The sequence below is a fragment of the Pseudorca crassidens genome, chromosome 2, assembly GCF_039906515.1.
Source record: "Pseudorca crassidens isolate mPseCra1 chromosome 2, mPseCra1.hap1, whole genome shotgun sequence".
NCBI lineage: Eukaryota > Metazoa > Chordata > Mammalia > Artiodactyla > Delphinidae > Pseudorca > Pseudorca crassidens.
Genome location: NC_090297.1, coordinates 108,984,206 through 109,003,155, shown reverse-complemented (window position 1 = coordinate 109,003,155; position 18,950 = coordinate 108,984,206). Strand labels below are relative to the sequence as shown.

At 48.4% G+C, this 18,950-nt stretch overlaps 1 protein-coding gene across 4 annotated transcripts; it reads right to left on the bottom strand.

Moving 5' to 3' along the window:
- Nucleotides 1-2,243: 2,243 nt before the first annotated feature.
- On the bottom strand, nucleotides 2,244-14,907 carry RIIAD1 (regulatory subunit of type II PKA R-subunit domain containing 1). Of its 4 annotated transcripts, XM_067727793.1 has the most exons (6): nucleotides 14,775-14,907; nucleotides 14,204-14,280; nucleotides 8,768-8,814; nucleotides 8,025-8,182; nucleotides 7,521-7,648; nucleotides 6,805-6,913 (listed from the first exon to the last, which is right to left on the bottom strand). In XM_067727793.1, the coding sequence occupies exons 1-4, from the start codon at nucleotides 14,856-14,858 to the stop codon at nucleotides 8,076-8,078; spliced, it is 315 nt and encodes a 104-aa protein (XP_067583894.1). In that variant the 5' UTR covers nucleotides 14,859-14,907; the 3' UTR covers nucleotides 6,805-6,913; nucleotides 7,521-7,648; nucleotides 8,025-8,075. The 4 variants fall into 4 exon arrangements, with proteins under 4 accessions (XP_067583893.1, XP_067583894.1, XP_067583895.1 ...); XM_067727794.1 differs by lacking the exon at nucleotides 8,025-8,182; XM_067727792.1 differs by lacking the exons at nucleotides 7,521-7,648; nucleotides 8,025-8,182 and having other exon boundaries at nucleotides 2,244-6,913.
- Between the last annotated feature and the right edge of the window lie 4,043 nt (nucleotides 14,908-18,950).

Here is an 18,950-nt window from a genome sequence, read left to right as displayed (position 1 = left end):
GGCAAGGGAATCAGGCCTTTGAACTCCCATACTGACCAGTGAATACAGGCGGTCTAAGGATGGGGCACTACCTTGGATGATTTTTCAGTTGAGGGCAATTTCTAGAGGGGTCTCAGCTTAGAAATGTTAGCCACCAAAACTACCCACACCTTGCGCAGGAAGGAAGGCCACAGGGTTGAGTGTTTCAGTCCTAAGGAGGGGTATCTGGATGGCACACCATGGCATCCACTATAGGACCTTTAAATACGAGAAGTAGAATATATATATTTTTTTTGATACTTCTCACCTGGGACAGGTATAGACAACTTCTCTCCCCTCTTAGATGGTTTGGTGTGTGCGGTCTTACAATCAGTTACTTTACTACTGGAAGGGTCATCAGCCGAGGGGAGAAAAACGGTGTATTCCAAAACCAAATAGACATTGTATTAAGATTTTACTATATATTAGTCCTAACATCTCTATGAACTATTGAATACATGTGACCAAGCATACAGTGTGCCTCTTACCTTCCTCTCTAAGGGGCGGACTACTTTTCTTTACACTCAATAGATCGTCCCATAACATCTAGTGCAAGTCGATATACAGAACAGCAAACTGAAAAATGAAAATCATGGAGACGGAAATGACCTTGAATGAGAGATAGTTGGCACTCAAAATGTTTGTCGATAAACGAATGGATTTTGACCTCACCTACAGTTAGAATGATAGATTAATTGCCCAGAGGCGTACTAACTACATCCATGTTCCTGAACTGTCATCCAGTCATTTTTTGTTCTCCAAGCTAAAGGAGTCTAGGTATTTTTTTTCCTAGCGTGAAATACTGGAATCACATTAGATTGGAAATCAGGAGAGTGTCAGCCCCCTGTGCCACTCTGTCATCTGTGGATAAGTTTCTTCATCTGTAAAATAAGACTGGACTGGCTGATCTCTAAGGCAATTTCTACTTGAACAAATTCTACAATTCAGTCCTCCCCTTTGGCATCTGGTTTTCATTTCTCTAATCATAAAGTGTGGAAACAAAACGCAGTAATCCATTTAGCCTTTTTCCATCAGATTTAGTTTGCAGATACATCTTAATTGAACAATTAACCTATCCTACAGCTACCAGACAGCCATTAGGAGTTTGTTCTTCCAGTCTCCTGAGATGCGCTTATCGCTGCAATTCTTTGAGGGTTCTGTGCTGTCACTTATCCAGCCCAGTGACTGAAGAATAGGATACTTTGTGAAGTCCTGCTCCTGAAGGACCCGCCTCAGATTCCAGGCCACTTGGGGCCTGTGAGAGACGGGTCAGGAGTGTGACTAGTGAACTGTTGTGTTGGGCCTTGAAGAAGCTTTCTGGAGAAAGTGCTAAGTCTTCAGTCTCACACAAAATAGCCCTAAACTCCAACATATCAACTTGCATTTAATTTTAGTGTACTCCCTCTTCTCCTTGTGACTCTCCTCAGTGACTGTCCCCTGTGCCAGGTTAAATTACTACCTCACTGAAACAATAGCTGCTATCTACGAAGGCCTACCATAGGCCAGACATGGGAATGGTGCCTGCATGTGTAATGACACCCCGCACAAGTCCACAAGGGACATGTTATCCCCCTTATAGATGAAGAAACTCAGCAACCCAAGGGGACAACAGGAATGCTTTAACAGTGCCAAGAGCCTGTTCTTTTGCAACAAGCATTTAGTGAAAAGCTACTGTATGCAAAGCACATTTGATTCTTTTGGATTAAAGCCGAACTTTCCCATGGATGCTGAAAAATTTCTGGGTTTGTATGTCCATATGCATGTGCCAGCCTGCTCCCAGGGAGCTGTTTTTACAAAGCAAATGTTAGCATTCATGGATTTCAGATTCACGATGACAACAAAGCTCAAAGATAAAATCTAGTAGCGTGCCCCACTTTTTTTTTTTTTTTTTTTAACAGATATGAAAACCAAGGCCCTACGACACTGTTAGATAACAGTGATATCTAAGATAACAGTGAGGAAAGGCTTTGGGAAGAAGTTTCCTTGGAAGAAGCAAGACTTGCCCTTCAGATTTAATAACGGGGAGATATGATATTAGACAGTAACTTGGTGCCTGTAATTCCTAATCATCTGTTAGCATTTAGCTCCCACGCTGGGAAACATTTTCTGGCCAAGCCCCCATCATGCCCACCTGCCACTACAGCGCCAGTTAGGTATCCCTCCTCTGTGCCCCTGCAGTGGCTTGCCCTTTTCTCTTATCATTTCACTTTTGAAACTGATTATAATTATCTATTAATCCATCTCCACTCACTAGACTACGAGTTCCTTGAGGAAAATGTATCTGACTTCCAAAAGTTTGCAGCCTGAGTATATAATGTACCCTAATGTTTGCTGAATAAACGAGTGAATAAGTGATCAAACAAGTGAATGAATAATCAACCTTGCAAGGTTTCTTTCTTCTGACACTTCTAAGAAGGAAACATCTAAGGAGCTCATGAAACAGCACTGCCAGAGATTAGGCCCTGGATTTTGCAACTTCTGAGGAAACTTTCTATTATAGGAATCTGGAAATTTGTGACCATTCTCCCACTCCCAGCCCTGTCTCTCTCCCTCCTGCTCACTCCACTCAGGCGTGGCACGGGCATTCTCCGAGCGGAGCCGTGTCTTGCCCAGGAGAGGGCAGCAGAGGCCCATCCAGGGAGATGAGAGCGATGAGCTTTCCAGCTCTGGCCCTGCCTTCCCATCCAGTGAGAGCCAGCCGGAGGCCATCCTTGCTGCAAGCCTGTGACAGCTTCTGCTCCAACTGTGAGGACAGGAACCTGACACAGAGGTCACTCTAGGTCACGTGGTGGCAAAGTTAGGCCTGCCCATTAGTTCCCATTACTTCTGGACATCAGGGCCAATCTGCACAACACTTCCAAGAAGCCCCTAATGTCTTTTAGCCTAAAAGTAAAATAGACCCGAAGATATGGAAAATGTCAAACCCCTGGATGCTCAAGCGTCTCCCATTACAAAAGCCCGTCCTCAACACTGCCTCCCCTTCTAGCTACTACGCTTCCTCCGTCCACCTCACAGCCTTGCTCCTAGAAGGTCATCTCCACGGGCAGCATGCATCCACTTCCACAACCTCATCTCAAAATTGCTGCTAAGCCCACTGCAGTCTCACTTCTGTCAACCCCACTGAAGCTAATCATATTAATTCTACGCACGACCCAATTGCAAATCAGCGGAAAACTTCTGGCCTAAATTCATCCCCCGGGGAGTTCCCTGGTGGTCTAGTGGTTAGAATTTGGCACTTTCACTGCCATAGCTCAGCTTCAATCCCTGGTTGGGGAACTGAGATCGCACAAGCCACACAGTACGGGCCAAAAAATAAGTTAAAATTTTTTTAACATTTTTAAAATTAAAAAAATAAATTCATCTCCCCATTTCCCCTGCCCGTGTCGACTTCCTTTCTGCATCAGCAGATGATCCTATCTTCCCTCTCCTTGTCTACACAAGAAACCTGGAAGTCAGTCTAGAATCTACATCCCCCCTTATAACCTCGCCCCATTCATATCACAAGCCCTGCCAATTCCTCCTCCTAAAAACAACTAAGATTCATCTCCTGTTTTCATGCCACTGCCTCGATCAAGCCTTCATCGTGCAGTTAGGCTTCTAACCACCACCCACCCATCCTTGCAACCATTCAGCAAGTGTGCACTGAGTAGCTACACGTGCTAGGCACAGCTGTAGGTGCTGGCCTCGGAGTGACGAGCACGACTGACAAGGCCTGCTCTCACGGGGGCTCACATTCCTGGGGCCACAGACAGTAACAGGAAAATAAGCAGACAAGACAATATCAGACAGTGATAGGTGTTGTAAAGAAAACCAGACAGAGGGATGTGACAGAACAGCTAGCGGGAATACCTTTCTAATTAAATATGTTTAAATGCCTGGGGGAAGCAACTTCAGTCTGCTCCCTAGAAAAGGACTCTCTGAGGAAGTGACAAGAAGCTATCTAGGGCACTGTTCAATGGCTAAATCCTCAACTTCCCAGCCTCCCTTCAAGAGGGGGCCACGTACACAGTTCTGGCCAGTGAGATGGTAGTGGAAGCTGGGGGGCGGAAGTGGGTGTCCTGAGGAAGCTTTTGCTTTCCTGAGAAAACAGACAAGTACCACTGGCACAGTCCCTTCCTGGTCCTCCTGCGTCTCCTCTGACCATGAGGGAGGGAAGGAACGGCAGAGAGGCGGCCCCTGAAACAACGCCAGTAGCCGCCACCTGCGGGTCTGCCACGTGAGGAAAGCATGGCCTGCTCGCTTAGCAGAGTCTTCTCCTTGCTTCCAGCACACAGCATCCTAACTTGGACCATTAGCTCTGTGAGGTTCTGGGGAAGAGAAATCCAGGCAGAGTTCGAAGGCCCTCAAGTGGGAACTACCTTGGCATGGTCGGGGAGGAGAGAAAAGATTGGTGTGGCCGGAGCCCCGTGAGGCGGGAGGAAAAGAGCAGCCGACGACCGAGAGGTGGAGGGGCTCGTGAAGCTTTGCAGTCCCTGGAAGGCCATCCGGACTTTAAGCGCACAGAAGACCACTAAAGGGGTTTAGGCAGGAAAGTAACATACAGATTTAGTTTCTTAAAAGATCATTCGAGCTACCACGTGGAGAATGAGTCAGGGAGGGAGGGTACGGCAGACACTGCTTCAGGACTGACCCAACAGCTGCTCCCCCTCCTTTTCTCTTGCCCCCTTCAGCTCTGGAAGCAAGGAAGAAAGGAGTAATAAGAATCAGCAGGCCAGGCCTTCCCTGGTGGCGCAGTGGTAAAGAATCCGCCTGCCAATGCAGGGCACATGGGTTCGAGCCCTGGTCCGGGAAGATTCCCACATGCCGCGGAGCAACTAAGCCTGTGCGCCACAACTACTGAGCCTGCGCTCTAGGGCCCACGAACCACAACTATACTGAGCCCACGTGCCACAGCTACTAAAGCCCGCACGCCTAGAGCCTGTGCTCTGCAACAAAGAGAAGCCACCGCAATGAGAAGCCCGCGCACCGCAACGAAGAGTAGCCCCTGCTCGCCGCAACTAGAGAAAGCCCGTGCACAGCAATGAAGACCCAACAGTCAATAAATAAATAAATTTATTAAAAAAAAAAAAAATCAGCAGGCCACCAGCATCCTGCTCAGCAGAATGTAAGCACCGCGACACCCTGACTACCCCATGCCTCTTGCCATGTCTGCCTAGCAAATCCCTTCTTACACATCACATGCCAGTTTCCGTGAAGCCTCCCTCACTCCCTCACTTCGCAAGAAGACCAGGTGTTCCTTCTTCCACCGCCTCCCATATCATGTCCCTACTTCCATCATAGGTATACAACAGTCTTGATAGCAGTCGACATAATGGGACTGCTCATTCAACTATACAAGCATTTGTTCTCTCCACAAATGCATACCAAGCACTTGCTATATTCAGACACTGTGCTAGGGCTCCGGAACTCAACAGTGACCAAGTTCGATTTTTAGGTTTGGTCCCTGCCCTGGTGGAGCTTTCAGTCTAAAAAGTGAGATATTCAGACAGTTAAGGTTTGGGGAGAAAAGCAGCCCATCTCCCAGACCATGAACCGCTGCACGGGAGGGACGATCGCTCTGCCTTACCCCCAGGACCGAGCACACCGTCTCACACAGAGAAGGTGCACTATGACCTAAAAATGCATTTCTTATCTCTACCAGGAAACTCCCCAAGCATGAGCCGCTGTACTCTCATGTATTAAATCACGCACTCAAGCATCTTGAAAAACACTCTGCTCTCTCCCCACACTGTTGCAGGTCTCTTCCCCTACAAAAGGTTCCAAGAGTGTCTAACATAACACTTCACATCAGAGATCCTTAGTAGATGTGTGTTTGGCTGAAGGCTTCATTTGTATTTTCTAAACAGGGATACCTCATTGTCAGAGCCATGGCTGCTGAAGTGTGATTCTGAAAGCACTTAAAATAACTCCTCAGGTTCCTACCCCATAGCTTATTATGTGTAGCTTTAATAGTTCTCTAAATGCCCCATTTTGTTGCCCTTTCTACTACTGCAGATGATGGTAGCTGGGAACAAGACAGCAGAGACAAGGGAAATAAAAATAATACAGCCCCCACTTCCGTCTGTATTATTTGTTGCTTCTGTTGCCATAGTGAAGTTGACAAGTGACACACAGTTGAGAGGTCCTTCCTACAGTGGAACCAGTGAGTTTTGGAGGCCAGAGAGGTAGGACACACACACATGCAAGACTTCCACGCCTCCTAGGCCTGGAAAGGACTTACCAGGCCAACCGGCCCACTCTCCTGCCTCTAAGCTAAAAATCAAATGGATGGGCAGCTTGTTCCTAAAAATCCTCAAGAACAAAGTCCACCACCTCTGAGTCACCCATGGGGCTCTTATTTCACAATATTCATGGCCCTGAATGGGTTTTCTGTGTCTAATCTCATTCGCTCTTCCGTCCACCCAACCCAATTCCTCTGACTATTGCTTCTATGGAAATAAAAGTTAATCATCACCTGTACACTTTGTACAGTAACCCCGGAGGTAAGATAAAAAACAAAAGCCACCTTGGAAGCGTGGACTCTGCTTGAGTACAACCACGACCAGCTGTGTTCCTCTCAGGATTCCCCATCCCTGCTCTTTTGTCCGGTCTTGGCTCTGGGAGTGAGTGGCCTGAAGGGGCAGGGAGTACACGGGGTTGAGGCACATGTGGAAACACCCACTGACCTAACTCAGAGGCCTCTGCCACGAACAGAGAAACAGGCCTACTACCTACCCGGTCAGAGTGGGGGCAGAGCAGCCTCCCGTGAAGGATGTCTTCTTCCTTCTAAGTGAAATAAAGCAGAGAGAACAGGGAGGTCTGTTTTTAATGAGCATCTTTAAAAGCCTTTGCAACAGCAGACACAGCCCGGAAACCCACACTGATGGCAACAGGGCTCTCTCGCTTCCAGATGACCCTGCAAAACAGAAATGGTGCTGCTAAATCAGGAGTGTGGCTTTTTCCCACCTCACATTTAAAACTCCCAACCTTCAAAATCATTTCAGAAATCCTGCCTGAAAAATGTGTGATGGCCCTCACGGCGTAGCCTGGTTTGACGATGAAGGGGGCAGGAAAGCGCCCAATCCAAATGCAACGAGGGAAACTGCCCCCACCCTTTCCAGAAGCAGTGGGAAAGCCCTTCTACTCCCGCCGCCAAAGACACAAGGAAAAGGCCACCTGCAGAAGCACACAGGAATTCTGCAGCCTGAGAGCAGGCTCTTGATACTAACGGATCCCACCCCATTTCCCTGGTTCTCTCTTTCCTCCAGAACTACTCAACTTCCATTCTCTTGATCCATGTCACTAGATTAAGAAGACGGATGTCTCTCCCTGCCACGGACATGCCAGACAAACCCTGGGCCTCTCTTCACATTCCCTAAAGTAGTGTCAGGAAAATGAAACACTTGCACGGAACTTCTCTGCAGCGTCTCTGTTTGGTTTCTTTCACACCCTGGGCCGAGGAACCAGTGCTTATTTTCACAGGAGTAAAGAAGCCTCTGACTGTAAGTGAGGTTAACACCCACCCCGAGGCTGGATGCTTTCTGTTCTCTCTCAACAGCTGAGCATCATGATTTTGCTAATTAAGCCGCTTTCTTCTCCTTAATTAGCTGCATGTGAATCTTGTTGGGAAGTCTTGGATCCGTGAAATAGTCTGGGATAAGAATTAAAAAGAAGAAATCATCTAAACCCAAGGGAAAAAGACTAGGGGAGAGACAGCTCACTCTGCTAAAAAGCCAGGAAGGCTCTGTCTTAGCAGGACTGTTACTGGTGGTCCTGCTTTACAATGTAATATGAGATGCCACAACAAATCCCAAGGTCACTGTCTTCCCCACCCCCGCGCCCCCCCCCCCAGAAGTTCTGAGCCTCCAGCTCCAGCGTTCCCAGCAAGGGCTGACAGGGCGGCCCCTGTCCCCTCCACACCGCCCTGCCGCTGGCCTGTCAGCTTGCTGACGCACAGGGAGCCATGAGAGGGCTGAGGGAGTTTCTGGCTTTCTGCTCCAGGCCCATCTTGGGGCCCAAATAAATACCAAGTGTTATTCTTGTCTCAGCTCGGCCTGCTGGCTCCTGTCTCTGAGACATCACGCCCTCTCTGAGAATATCCTCTCAGAGGAGAGCCAGGCTCTTGCAGGATGACGACAGAAGAGGATTTTTATATACCCAGCATAACGTGAATCAGAGGCAGCATCTGCTGTGACAGCAAAGACATACTTAGATTCAGTCAGAAACGGTTTGAGGCTGTAATCCCAGGGCTAAAAGGACCCAAGAAATCATCGAGCCCAGCCCCTTCCCTTTAAATACCATTGACCTCAAGCCATCTCAGGGCAGCGGAGCCCATTAGAATCACCTGGGGAGCCTTTAAAACTGTGGATGCCCGGCCCCACCCCAGACTAATTAAATAAAAACCTCTGGGGGTGGGCCCGGACATCAGTATTTTTTTAAAATTCCCCAGATTATTTTAATGTGCAGCCAGGGTTGAGAACCCTGCTTTAAGATTCCCAGGGAAAGAGCTGCCAGTCTGTTCCTTAGGGAATCTCAAAATTCTTAACAATCTTTACCACGAGGAAGTTCTGCCTCGTTTCTTATCTGTCCTCATTTTGAGGAAATGACATTGAGGAAAGAGCCTTTTGAAAAAAGCTCCCTTGGGAGACACTGGATAAAGAAGCACCCCAGACTCTGCAGGGAGAATCCTGGGCTTGTCCGAGTCTAAATTCACAGTAACACTCCTGGTGCTCGTTTATCAAACGCCCAAAATGGACGCTGCCTTACTCACCTGCAGCAAATTCTTGAATGTTGTCTGGTCTTTTCAAAAGCATTTCTCTGGAAAACATCAAGGGATAAGGGGAGGAGGTAAAGCAGGTCCTGCACTGTCGGGGCAGATGACCCGAGACACACCCGTCCTGGCAGGCGGAAAGCCAGAGGACTCCTGCCAAGGACCCTTTCCTTCGTGATTTTCCTTCTAGTCAGGATCTGAGGCCAGGAGCAAGACATTCTAAATGGCAAGAAGCCTAGGGAATGCTCACCTCACAAGACAGCAAGTGCTGCAGCCAAGTGAAGCTTGTCATTCACTCCACAAACATTTCACAGAACCAGAGACCAGGCCCAGGCCAGGCAGCAAGTTGAAGAGCTCGCTGCCTCCTCCTCGAGGGACTCAGGTGTGGTGGGACAGATGTGCAACCCACAACCTTCCAAGGAAGTGTAACCAGGAATCGCCACGGGTGGGGGGGGAGGGCACAGTAAACCACGCTGAGAGGACGGACTTGAGATGGTTGTTGGCCCTGCATACAGTGGACACTGGGACAAAACCCAGGGCGCCGGTACCACTGGGAAGCTGAAACTGCCTTATAGCCCACCGACTTTTATAGCTCATAAAGCTCGTTCATAAACGTTATCTCACTCTACACTCTGTGAAACAGCAATGACTGTGCCCCATTTTACATATGAAGAAAGCAAGCTTTCAAAAGGTTGACCATTTGCCCAAATTCATAAAGCAAGTAAATAAAGGAGAGGAAGCCCAGGTCTTGTGGTTCCAAGGCCAGTGCTCTACAACATGGCCTTGTGGCCGTGGCTGCCCTGCCCCACCAGCATGGAAGGCTGTCCCTGCCCAGGAGGCCCCTGCCTCCCAAGCTTCAGGAATTTTGCTTCCCCTCTTCTCCTTCAATTCAATTTGAGAACTGTTGAGCACAAATTCTGTGTAAGTCACTATATAAGATATGGGGGATTGATTTTAAAAAGATAAAATATAGCCCCACCTCAAAGGAATTACTGTCAAGTGAAAGGAAATGGGTAAGTTCCCAAATGTCCAAAAGGCCAAGTAACCTCCAGGTAGTGCTACGGGAGGGTACGAAATAGTGTGCTGGGAGATCATAGGAGAAAGAGTGATTCCTTACGGCAAGACCCCCAAATCCTCACAGAGCAGCTGGCGTCTGAGAGCGCCCTTGAGGTACACATGGGACGAGGGCTGAGGGACAAGAGCCTTCCAGACCAAGGAGCAGCAGGAATAAAGGCCCAAAAATTAAAGGGAACTGCCCATGTCCTATTGACAGTGAACTCCAGAGGGTAGGAACTGGGTCGTATCCACCTTTGTTTCCCCAGGGTCTAGAAGAGCACTCAGGGAGTGTCAGTGCCCCTGCAGAGGGCGGTGGAATGATCAGAGAGGTCCAGTCTGGCTGGAGTGGGGGCACGTGCAGGGAGTAGTGGGAAGCGAAGGAGGCCCTAGTATGGAGGGCCTTGAAGACCAGGGAGAGACATTCATACTCAGTTCAAGAGACAATGGTGGGGGGACTTCCCTGGTGGCACAGTGGATAAGAATCCGCCAGCCAATGCAGGGGACACGGGTTTGAGCCCTGGTCCGGGAAGATCCTACATGCCGTGGAGCAACTAAGCCCGTGCGCCACAACTACTGAGCCTGCACTCTAGAGCCCGCGAGCCACAGCTACTGAGCCGGTGTGCCACAACTACTGAAGCCTGCGCGCCTAGAGCCCGTGTTCCGCAACAAGAGAAGCCACCGCAATGAGAAGCCCATGCACCGCAACTAGAGAAAGCCCACGCGCAGCAAGGAAAACCCATCGCAGCCAAAAATAAATAAATAAATAAATATTTTAAAAAAGAGAGAGACAATGGGGGGACTTCCCTGGTGGTGCGGTGGTTAAGAATCCGCCTGCCGGGCTTCCCTGGTGGCGCAGTGGTTGAGAGTCCGCCTGCCGATGCAGGGGACACGGGTTCGTGCCCCGGTCCAGGAAGATCCCACATGCCGCGGAGCGGCTGGGCCCGTGAGCCATGGCTGCTGAGCCTGCGCGTCCAGAGCCTGTGCTCCGCAGCGGGAGAGGCCACAACAGTGAGAGGCCCGCGTACCGCAAAAAAAAAAAAAAAAAAGAATCCGCCTGCCAATGCAGGGGACATGGGTTCGAGCCCTGGTCCGGGAAGATCTCACATGCCACGGAGCAACTAAGCCCATGTGCCTGCGCTCTAGAGCCTGCGAGCCACAATTACTGACCCGAGTGCCACAACTACTGAAGCCCATGGGCCTAGAGCCCGTGCTCCACAACAAGACAAGCCACCGCAATGAGAAGCCCACGCACCACAATGAAGACCCAACGCAGCCAAAAATAAATAAACATATTTATATTTTAAAAAAAGAGAGAGACGGGCTTCCCTGGTAGCACAGCGGTCGAGAGTCTGCCTGCCAGTGCAGGGGACACGGGTTCGAGCCCTGGTCCGGGAAGGTCCCACATGCCGCGGAGCAACTAAGCCCATGCGCCACCGCGATGAAGAGTAGCCCCCGCTCGCCACAACTGGAGAAAGCCCACCTGCAGCAACAAAGACCCAACGCAGCCAAAAATAAATAAAAATAAAATTTTTTTAAAAAAAGAAGAAAAAAGAGACAATGGGAATGGATAAACAAAGCGTGGTAGAGTCACACAGTGGAATACTACACAGCAATGAGAATGGAGGATCTAAGATACTGCTGGGGCTTCCCTGGTGGCGCAGTGGTTGAGAGTCCGCCTGCCGATGCAGGGGACGCAGGTTCGGGCCCCGGTCCGGGAAGATCCCACATGCCGTGGAGCGGTTGGGCCCGTGAGCCATGGCCGCTGAGCCTGCACGTCCGGAGCCTGTGCTCCGCAACGGGAGAGGCCACAACAGTGAGAGGCTCGCATACCTCAAAAAAAAAAAAGATACTGCTGAGCAAAAGAAGCCAGGCACAAAAGAGCACATATTGTGGAATTCCATTTGTATAAAGTACACAAAAAGGCAAAATGAATCTGTGTGATTAGAAGTCAGGATACTGGCTAACTTTTTGGAGGAAGTGACTGAAAGGGGCCACAAAGGGTCTGAGGTGCTAGTCAGGTTCTAGTTCTTGATCTGGACGCTAGTATCATGTGTGTTCTCAGCTTGTGAAAGTTCATCCAGTTTAGGATATGCCACTTGTCTGTACTTTATATTTCAATAGAATGTTTAAAAAAAAAAAAAGGCAATATTGTGGATCCACTTAAGATTTTTCCAGCCAAGGAATGATATGATCTGTGCTATGGTTTGGGAAGATTCATCTGCCTGGCTGTTTACAAAAACACCTAATAAAGCCTGTCTACAATTTCACACTTTGTTATCATATCTCCAGCCTAAAACCTGAGATCTCTGGATGCCTAAAATAAGTTAGATCCCTATTTCTAACATTTTTCAGTTCTAAAATTCAAGGCATTAAGAGTTCCATATACTGTATATATGAGTATAGGCTGGAGAGTTGTAGCTGAATGGCCATAAATCATTAGGATCTGCAAAACCCAAGTGGTGAGCTTGCCTCCCAACAAAAACAGAGTGGGGCTTCTCATGGCTTGCAGTGAGTGTACAGCAGAGACCTGCAGACAGGTGAGGACAGGCATGCTGCCCAGGATTCTGTCCCCTCTTCTCCCTTCCTCTTTTCTCACAGGAAGGACCATCTGAAGCATCCAATGCAGACGAGGGGCTGATTCTGGTTCACTCTGGTATTATCCAAAGGAAATAACAATCACACCAAAAAGAAAACCAAAAGCAAACCCTCAAAGTTCAAACACTTCCTCTCCCCTCTCCCCTCCCCCTCAGAAAGAGAAAGGCCTAAAAGGGGCCAGGAGGATTTCAGGAGAGGAGCTTCCAGGACAGCAAAAGGAGAAGCCTGGTGGCCTACCTGGCCCAGGGAGGGGGATGATAAGGAAGGAAAGGGAAGATGCCTAGAGCTGTTCTTGCAGACACCCAGCTCCTCCTGGAAACTGTTCCTGGGCAGAGAAGCAGGGCCACCCCTGCCATGTGACTAAAACAACACCCTCTTTATTCACCACCCCCAAGGGTTCTAATCCTTTTGTTTGTGAACATTGCAAATGGTGAGTTAATTCAGGTTTTAACATCTATCCCCAATCTCGCTGCTGGAATCATTCTTAACTTGGATTGCAAGCTCCCCAGGATAGGAAAGATGTCATCCTTTATCTCCCTTTAGAAGAAAAGGTACAGAAAGTGATGGCCTGATCTCCAGGGCTGACACTGACAGAGAACCCCTAAACTATCTTTTGCCCAAGCTTTAAGCCTGGCCCCAAAAAACCAAACCTCACAGACAGGTTTCCATTTTCCCTTTCCCCTTCCCCTATCTGCCCTCTGAGAATCGGCTGCCACTTTGAAGAACAATGAAGCATGGAAAAAAGACACCCCTCCAGGCCTACTTTTAAAAAGACAAAGGAGAGCCCTACCTCTGGCTCCCCAGCTCCTGTGTGCTTACAGTGCAACACAGTGGAAAAACCAGGGGTTTGGATCCTGGTTCAGCAATCTGGGGAAGGTATTTCACATGTAAAATGGAAGTGATAATAAACTATCTTTGTAGACTTGCTAGGAGGATCAGCAAAAATGTACCAAAATGTCATACACTGTGGGCCCTGGGGACACAAACATGGCTCCACCAGCTTAGAGCTTTGGTCCAGGGAGAGAAAGAAAATGCAATTATACAATGTGATAACTGCTAATGTAGGAAACCAACAGCAGTGCCTGGAAATGGAAGCCATTATTATTTAAATCGTGCCTATCTGTTTGTAGCCAAACAGTATTCGACATAGCTCTATTGTTTTCATCCATTGATGCTCCATGATTTTTTTTTTCCCTCAGTTCTTTGCTTTTCATCCTATTAGGAACATTTTCATTCAAGCAAATGCCATGCTGAAAGGCAGTGTGGGGGAAGGAAAAAGGTGCTCCAAGACACGGTGGCAAATGGTTTTCTTTTCCCCATGACTTACAAGGGAGTGGCTTCCAACCCTTGGGAGTCTTTCCACACCAATGTTCTCAGGTAGAGAAAGGCCAGGCATCTGAATTTTTTTAAGTTCTAGTGACCTTGTTACAGGCCTCTGATAGAGAATAGGGTTCTACACCCAATGGCTGCCTGCTGAGTTTCTCAATGCCAAATTCCCTCTTCCAAGTGTTGGAAGGTATGTATTTATCCTTAGAGCTAAAGTGAATGCATATTAATATTTTTGAGAATTTTGAGATAACTGAAGGAAACCTCTAGAGATAACAAGAAAACCCTGGGTGCCACAGAGCCCGGCGCTAGAAAATATTCAATCTCAGGATATTTTCTAAACTTCAGACCCTAAAGGAAGCAACAAGTAGTGTTTAAAGAATGAAGAGGTCACTCACACTCACCTATCCCCAACGAGATTTCCACTATTTGCTCAAGGCCAGTCTGGAAACCACCTACCTGAAGAAACCACTTATGAGCAACTCCACTTCTTTGTGGGTCCTTAGGTACTTTTCATTAGTAATCCGAGTCTGAATCTGGAGGGCAAGAGAAAAAGGTCATGCTTCATGAGGAGAAAGATTTCGGGGTTCAAGCCCTGGAGGTGTGGGGGGCTTGGGGAAACAACGTGCGCACTTAACCCGGGTCTCTTCCCAGGACGTTTGAACATTGAAGCCATCTGTCTTCTTACAGAGCAACATCTTCAATGCTGCCTCCGGCTCAGGCTTAGGGGCCTTAACTAAGGTCGGGTCTCTACCGTTGGGAAGTTCTTGTTTGTATCTAAGTTAAAGTATCCGGCAGTCATTTCGGTCCATTTCTCTGGCCCATCCCTGTTTAAGTTTTTTTCTGGACTTTCAGGCGCCTGTCGGGCTCTGTTCAGGGCTCCAGAAGCTTAGGGTCCGCCGGGTGTGTCCCCACCCACCCAGCCTTCCGTCCCTTTATCTGGGAACAGGCTCCACGTCCCTTTTCTCCGGGGCCCTTACCCACGGGGAGCTGCAGTCTAATGGAGGCGGAGGTCGGGGGCCGCACCCACCTTGAAGCCGCGCAGCTTCTCCAGCTGCTCGGGGCTCAGCGCCTCGGGGTACAGCCCTTGAATCCCGCCCGGCAGGGTCGCCATCTTGTCGCGGTCGTCAAGGCGACGGGAGGCGCGGCTGGTGAGGACCCGCCCCTGGCCTGGCCCCGCCCTCTCCAGAAGGGGGCGGGGCTAAAAGAAGCAATAAGGGGGCCACTCTGAAGCCGAGGAGTAAGCTCTGGAAGGTGTCAAAAGGATCCCCTTCCCCAGATTTGGGGACTGAATTCCCATCTTGACTGCATATGAAAATGAGCCCTTCTTGACCCCACCCAACCTCAAATAGTTTTTTCTTTAGCTCTAGAGCATAACTGGAAAAGGGATTCCTAAGGCAGAGTCTCCCAGAATCTGGTTCCTGACTCTCTCATTTAAAGCCTAGTAGTAGGGAAGGAAAATCTAGGCTTCTTCCCTTTCCACCGGCCCGGGAGCCAAACCCTTCCATCCTTCAAGTGCAGACACTTGACCCTGAAGTCTTGGATTCTTAACACAACATGAAAGCACCCCATAGGATGGAATGAACCGAGTTCTACAAAGGAAGGAATGTTCTCAGACTAAAAATGCTGGAAAGGACCTGGGGACATGCTGCCAGAAGTTTCCCCTCTTGAACTGACTTTCTTGTGTAGATTAACTGCTCCTTATAAATTCTAAATCATGTTTCCCACTCCCAATGGAGTAGGGGAGGGGAAAGGCAGTTGGTCTTCAAGATGTGTTCTTCTGCTATCTAATTAAGAAGAGAACGTGAGACAGAAAGCCAGAGAGCTGAAAATAGCACCTAGAAAGGGCAGGAGGCTGTCTGACAATACACGCAAGTGCTGAATTTCTACACCCCCTCGGAGATCATGAGCAGCAGAGACCTTGTGAGAGGCAGAGAAGAGCCCAAAAGGAGGCAGTCTTTTCAGATTTGAGAAAACTGCCCAAGGAGCAAGGAAAGAGCTTAACAAGCCCAGCATTAGGCCATGGCCTGGGAGGGGGTCTCTCTGCCATCTGCCTCTCAGAAAAGACTGAGGAGGGAATTCGCCGGCGGTCCAGTGATTAGCACTCCGTGCTTTCACTGCTGGGGCTGGGTTCAATCCCTGGTCAGGGAAGTAAGATCCCGCAAGCCGCACAACATGGCCAAAAAAAAAAAGACTGAGGAAAAGAAGTGAAAATGTTGGCAGTTCCCAAGCCAGGAAAAACACCTCAAGAGGTAAATTAAATAGTGGGCTACAAACCTCTTCTCAGAAACCCCATCTGGGTAGTAATCATTTTGATTGTTTTTTAGGAGCGAGAGTTATAGTGAGAGGTAGATAAGCTGCCATCTGTCAGAAGTGATTTTTTTAGGCAGGAGCAGAGGTTAATCAGACGTGATAGTTCCTGTTGGCTAAGACCTGTCTCTTCCCACCCCTCCACCCCCCAGAGAAGCTAGTGTTGGAACCTCTAAGTTGCACCATCCAATGTGGTCACCACGAGCCACCTGTGGCTATTAAGCGCTTGAAATTTGCTGAAAGTGTCAGATGAGCTGTAAGTATAAATCACTCACTGGATTTTGAAGACTTGGTATTTTAAAATGTAAATATCTCTAATAATCCTTACATTGATTACATGTTGAATATTTTGGATATATCATATAAACTCGTTGAATAATACATTGAATATACTGGTTAAATAAAATATATTATTAAAAGTCATTTCACTTTTTCCTTTCACTTTTTTAATGTGGCTACTAGAAATTTTTAAATTATATATACAGCTTGCATTACAGTAAATGGTGCTGGTCTGGACTGTCGAATCTACACACACACACACACACACAGGCATATACATGCACAATTCCCTCCATCCCCCACCCCCATGCATAAAATAATTAATGTCTTCCTTCTGCTAAACTATGATCTTCTTGTGCTTTGAGAATCAGTCAAGCCTTTCTTGACTGACCACATCCCATGGCCCAAACCCCAAATACACATATGTGTAAATGAGAGAGGCTACTTTTCTTTTTTTAACAGCACCTCAGTTCTCACTATTGTAAATTGTGTTGGCCTTTCTTACCTCTCCACTTGAGGTAGAAGCCACTCGAGGGAAGGAAGATTATATAATCAATTCTTCGTACACTCTCACAGATTCTGCTACAGAAGTCTTCACTCTGTTTTCAATTAGTGAGGCCAGCAAGTATTTGATGACTAGCCATTCTGCCCACGCATACCTTCACTACATTTTGACCTTTCTGAAAAGTACCCCAATTATTTAGCATGTCTCGTTTCCTAAGAATCTAAAACCAGGAGTGAGCTCTCTCTTTATAAAGTCAATAATCTTTTAATGTAGGGCATCTTAACATTGAGTGCAGAGAATAAGAAAGAGGGTGAGCTTGGGGATGGTGGGCAGAGAAAGTACCTTGGAGGAACCTAGTTGGAAGCCTCACCTCCTCCTGGAGAGCAATTCCCTGGTATGCGCCTCTGGGTCATTTTCCCCCCCAGTCTTCACCCCACAGGGCTTCCCTCCCCTACAGCCTGAAGGACAACAGAGAGGTGCCCACAGTAGCCCAGCAAGGAGGGCCTGAAGAGAGCTCCCACATCTTCTCTCCTAAACCCCACCTCTCCTCTCAGACTGAAGCCTTCCGTCTGGGGACCACAAACTAAACGAAGGATTGGAGGCGTTTTGCTGCCTGCAGCTGTCTCCTCAATTGCTGACTGGGAGGAGGAGTGAGGGGAGTTCATTATAATTCATTTTTGTGAATGTTTAATATTTCAATTAATATGATCAGCCCCAAGCCTGAATGAGCAGCAGGGCGGCAGATCTGCTGACAAGACACAGAGTAATGAGATCAACAGGGCCATGGGGTCTTCCTAGGCTCCATCCTCAGAGGGCATGATCTGTTTAGCATCTCCATAAATACCAAGATCAGATTAGGAGGCAAGGGAAGGAGCAGTGGGGGTGGGGAGATGGGTGGAAAGTTACTTTCCAGATGTATTTGCACTCTTGACTCCCTGGCACTGCCATCGCATATTCTGACCACCCTGCACTGGGCCCTCTCCCATCTCCCCCTACCCACCCATTTTAGAGGACCCTATTGGGAGCACCTGGACATCCGTACCATGAAGTGTAATCACGTCTACACATACACACACACACACACACACACCACACACACACTCACACTCACACTCAAACATACATACCTGTCAGAATGTGGCTTCAGGCCACAGAAATGATGCTAGGGAAGGATGGATGGTGGTGAATGGAGAATCAAGCAGTAGAAGGAAGGATAGCTCTCACCCAGGGCTCAGATGAAGACACAAGAGGAAGAAAGGCCAGGCTCAACCACTCCCCCCATTCCCAAGAGGAGATTTGACAGGGAAGTTAAACGCATGGACTTGGAACCACACTGTCCGGGCTCCACTCTCAGCTATACCTCTTTCCAGTGTGTGACCTTAGGCAAGTCATTTAATCTCTCTGTGCCTCAGTTTCCTCATCTTTACTCGAAGATAACAATAGAACCTACATCATAGGGTGGTGCTGAGGGTTAAACAAGTTAGTAAATCTAAAGCACTTAAACAATGCCTATGACACGGACCAACACCGTAAGAGCCATCTAAGTGATAGTACTACTAATCCCCTTCCAGAAGAAAAGCCTGCCTGTCCAGAGAGCTGAGGCAGGGCTGCTGGGATTCAGGCAGGACAGATTTCAGAGACACCAGCACCACTGTGGAGACATCAGCCCCATTCTGGGGCGAAGAAGGGGTGACAGGAGGCGAGGAGTTCCACAAAAGCTGTGAGCCCAGGTCGGTGAGCACCTGATGGCAGGCAAGGGCTGCCCCGTCCAAGAGGTTTGATGCCAGCAGACACTCCCTGCATTGAGGGGGAGCTGTGAGTGAGCCCAGTGTACAGAGGGGTCAAGCTCCCTCGACATCACAGGGCAAACTGATCATCTGTAGAAGTTTAACTGTTTAGGGGAGTAATGGCCCCCAAATATGCTTCCCTCATCCCTCTTTGTTACCTGACTCAATTAGAGAGTCCCAGTCAGGGAACATAACTGGGGTGGGGGGAGGGGAGAAGCAGAAGGAAGGAATTTGGGGGTTTCCTCTGCCCTAAAGGGGAACTTGCCAGCTGTGATTCTGCCCATTGAAGGAATCAGGAATCTACTCTCATCAGAGGTTCTTGGCA

Excerpts from the sequence above, each read along its gene's own strand:
- RIIAD1 (XM_067727792.1), bottom strand. The coding sequence starts at position 14,858 with ATGGCGACCCTGCCGGGCGGGATTCAAGGGCTGTACCCCGAGGCGCTG. Across the intron at positions 8,815-14,203 it reads CTCATAAGTGGTTTCTTCAG|AGAAATGCTTTTGAAAAGAC; the intron begins GTAGGTGGTTTC and ends GATGTTTTCCAG. Across the intron at positions 6,914-8,767 it reads CATTCAAGAATTTGCTGCAG|GGTCATCTGGAAGCGAGAGA; the intron begins GTGAGTAAGGCA and ends TCTGTTTTGCAG.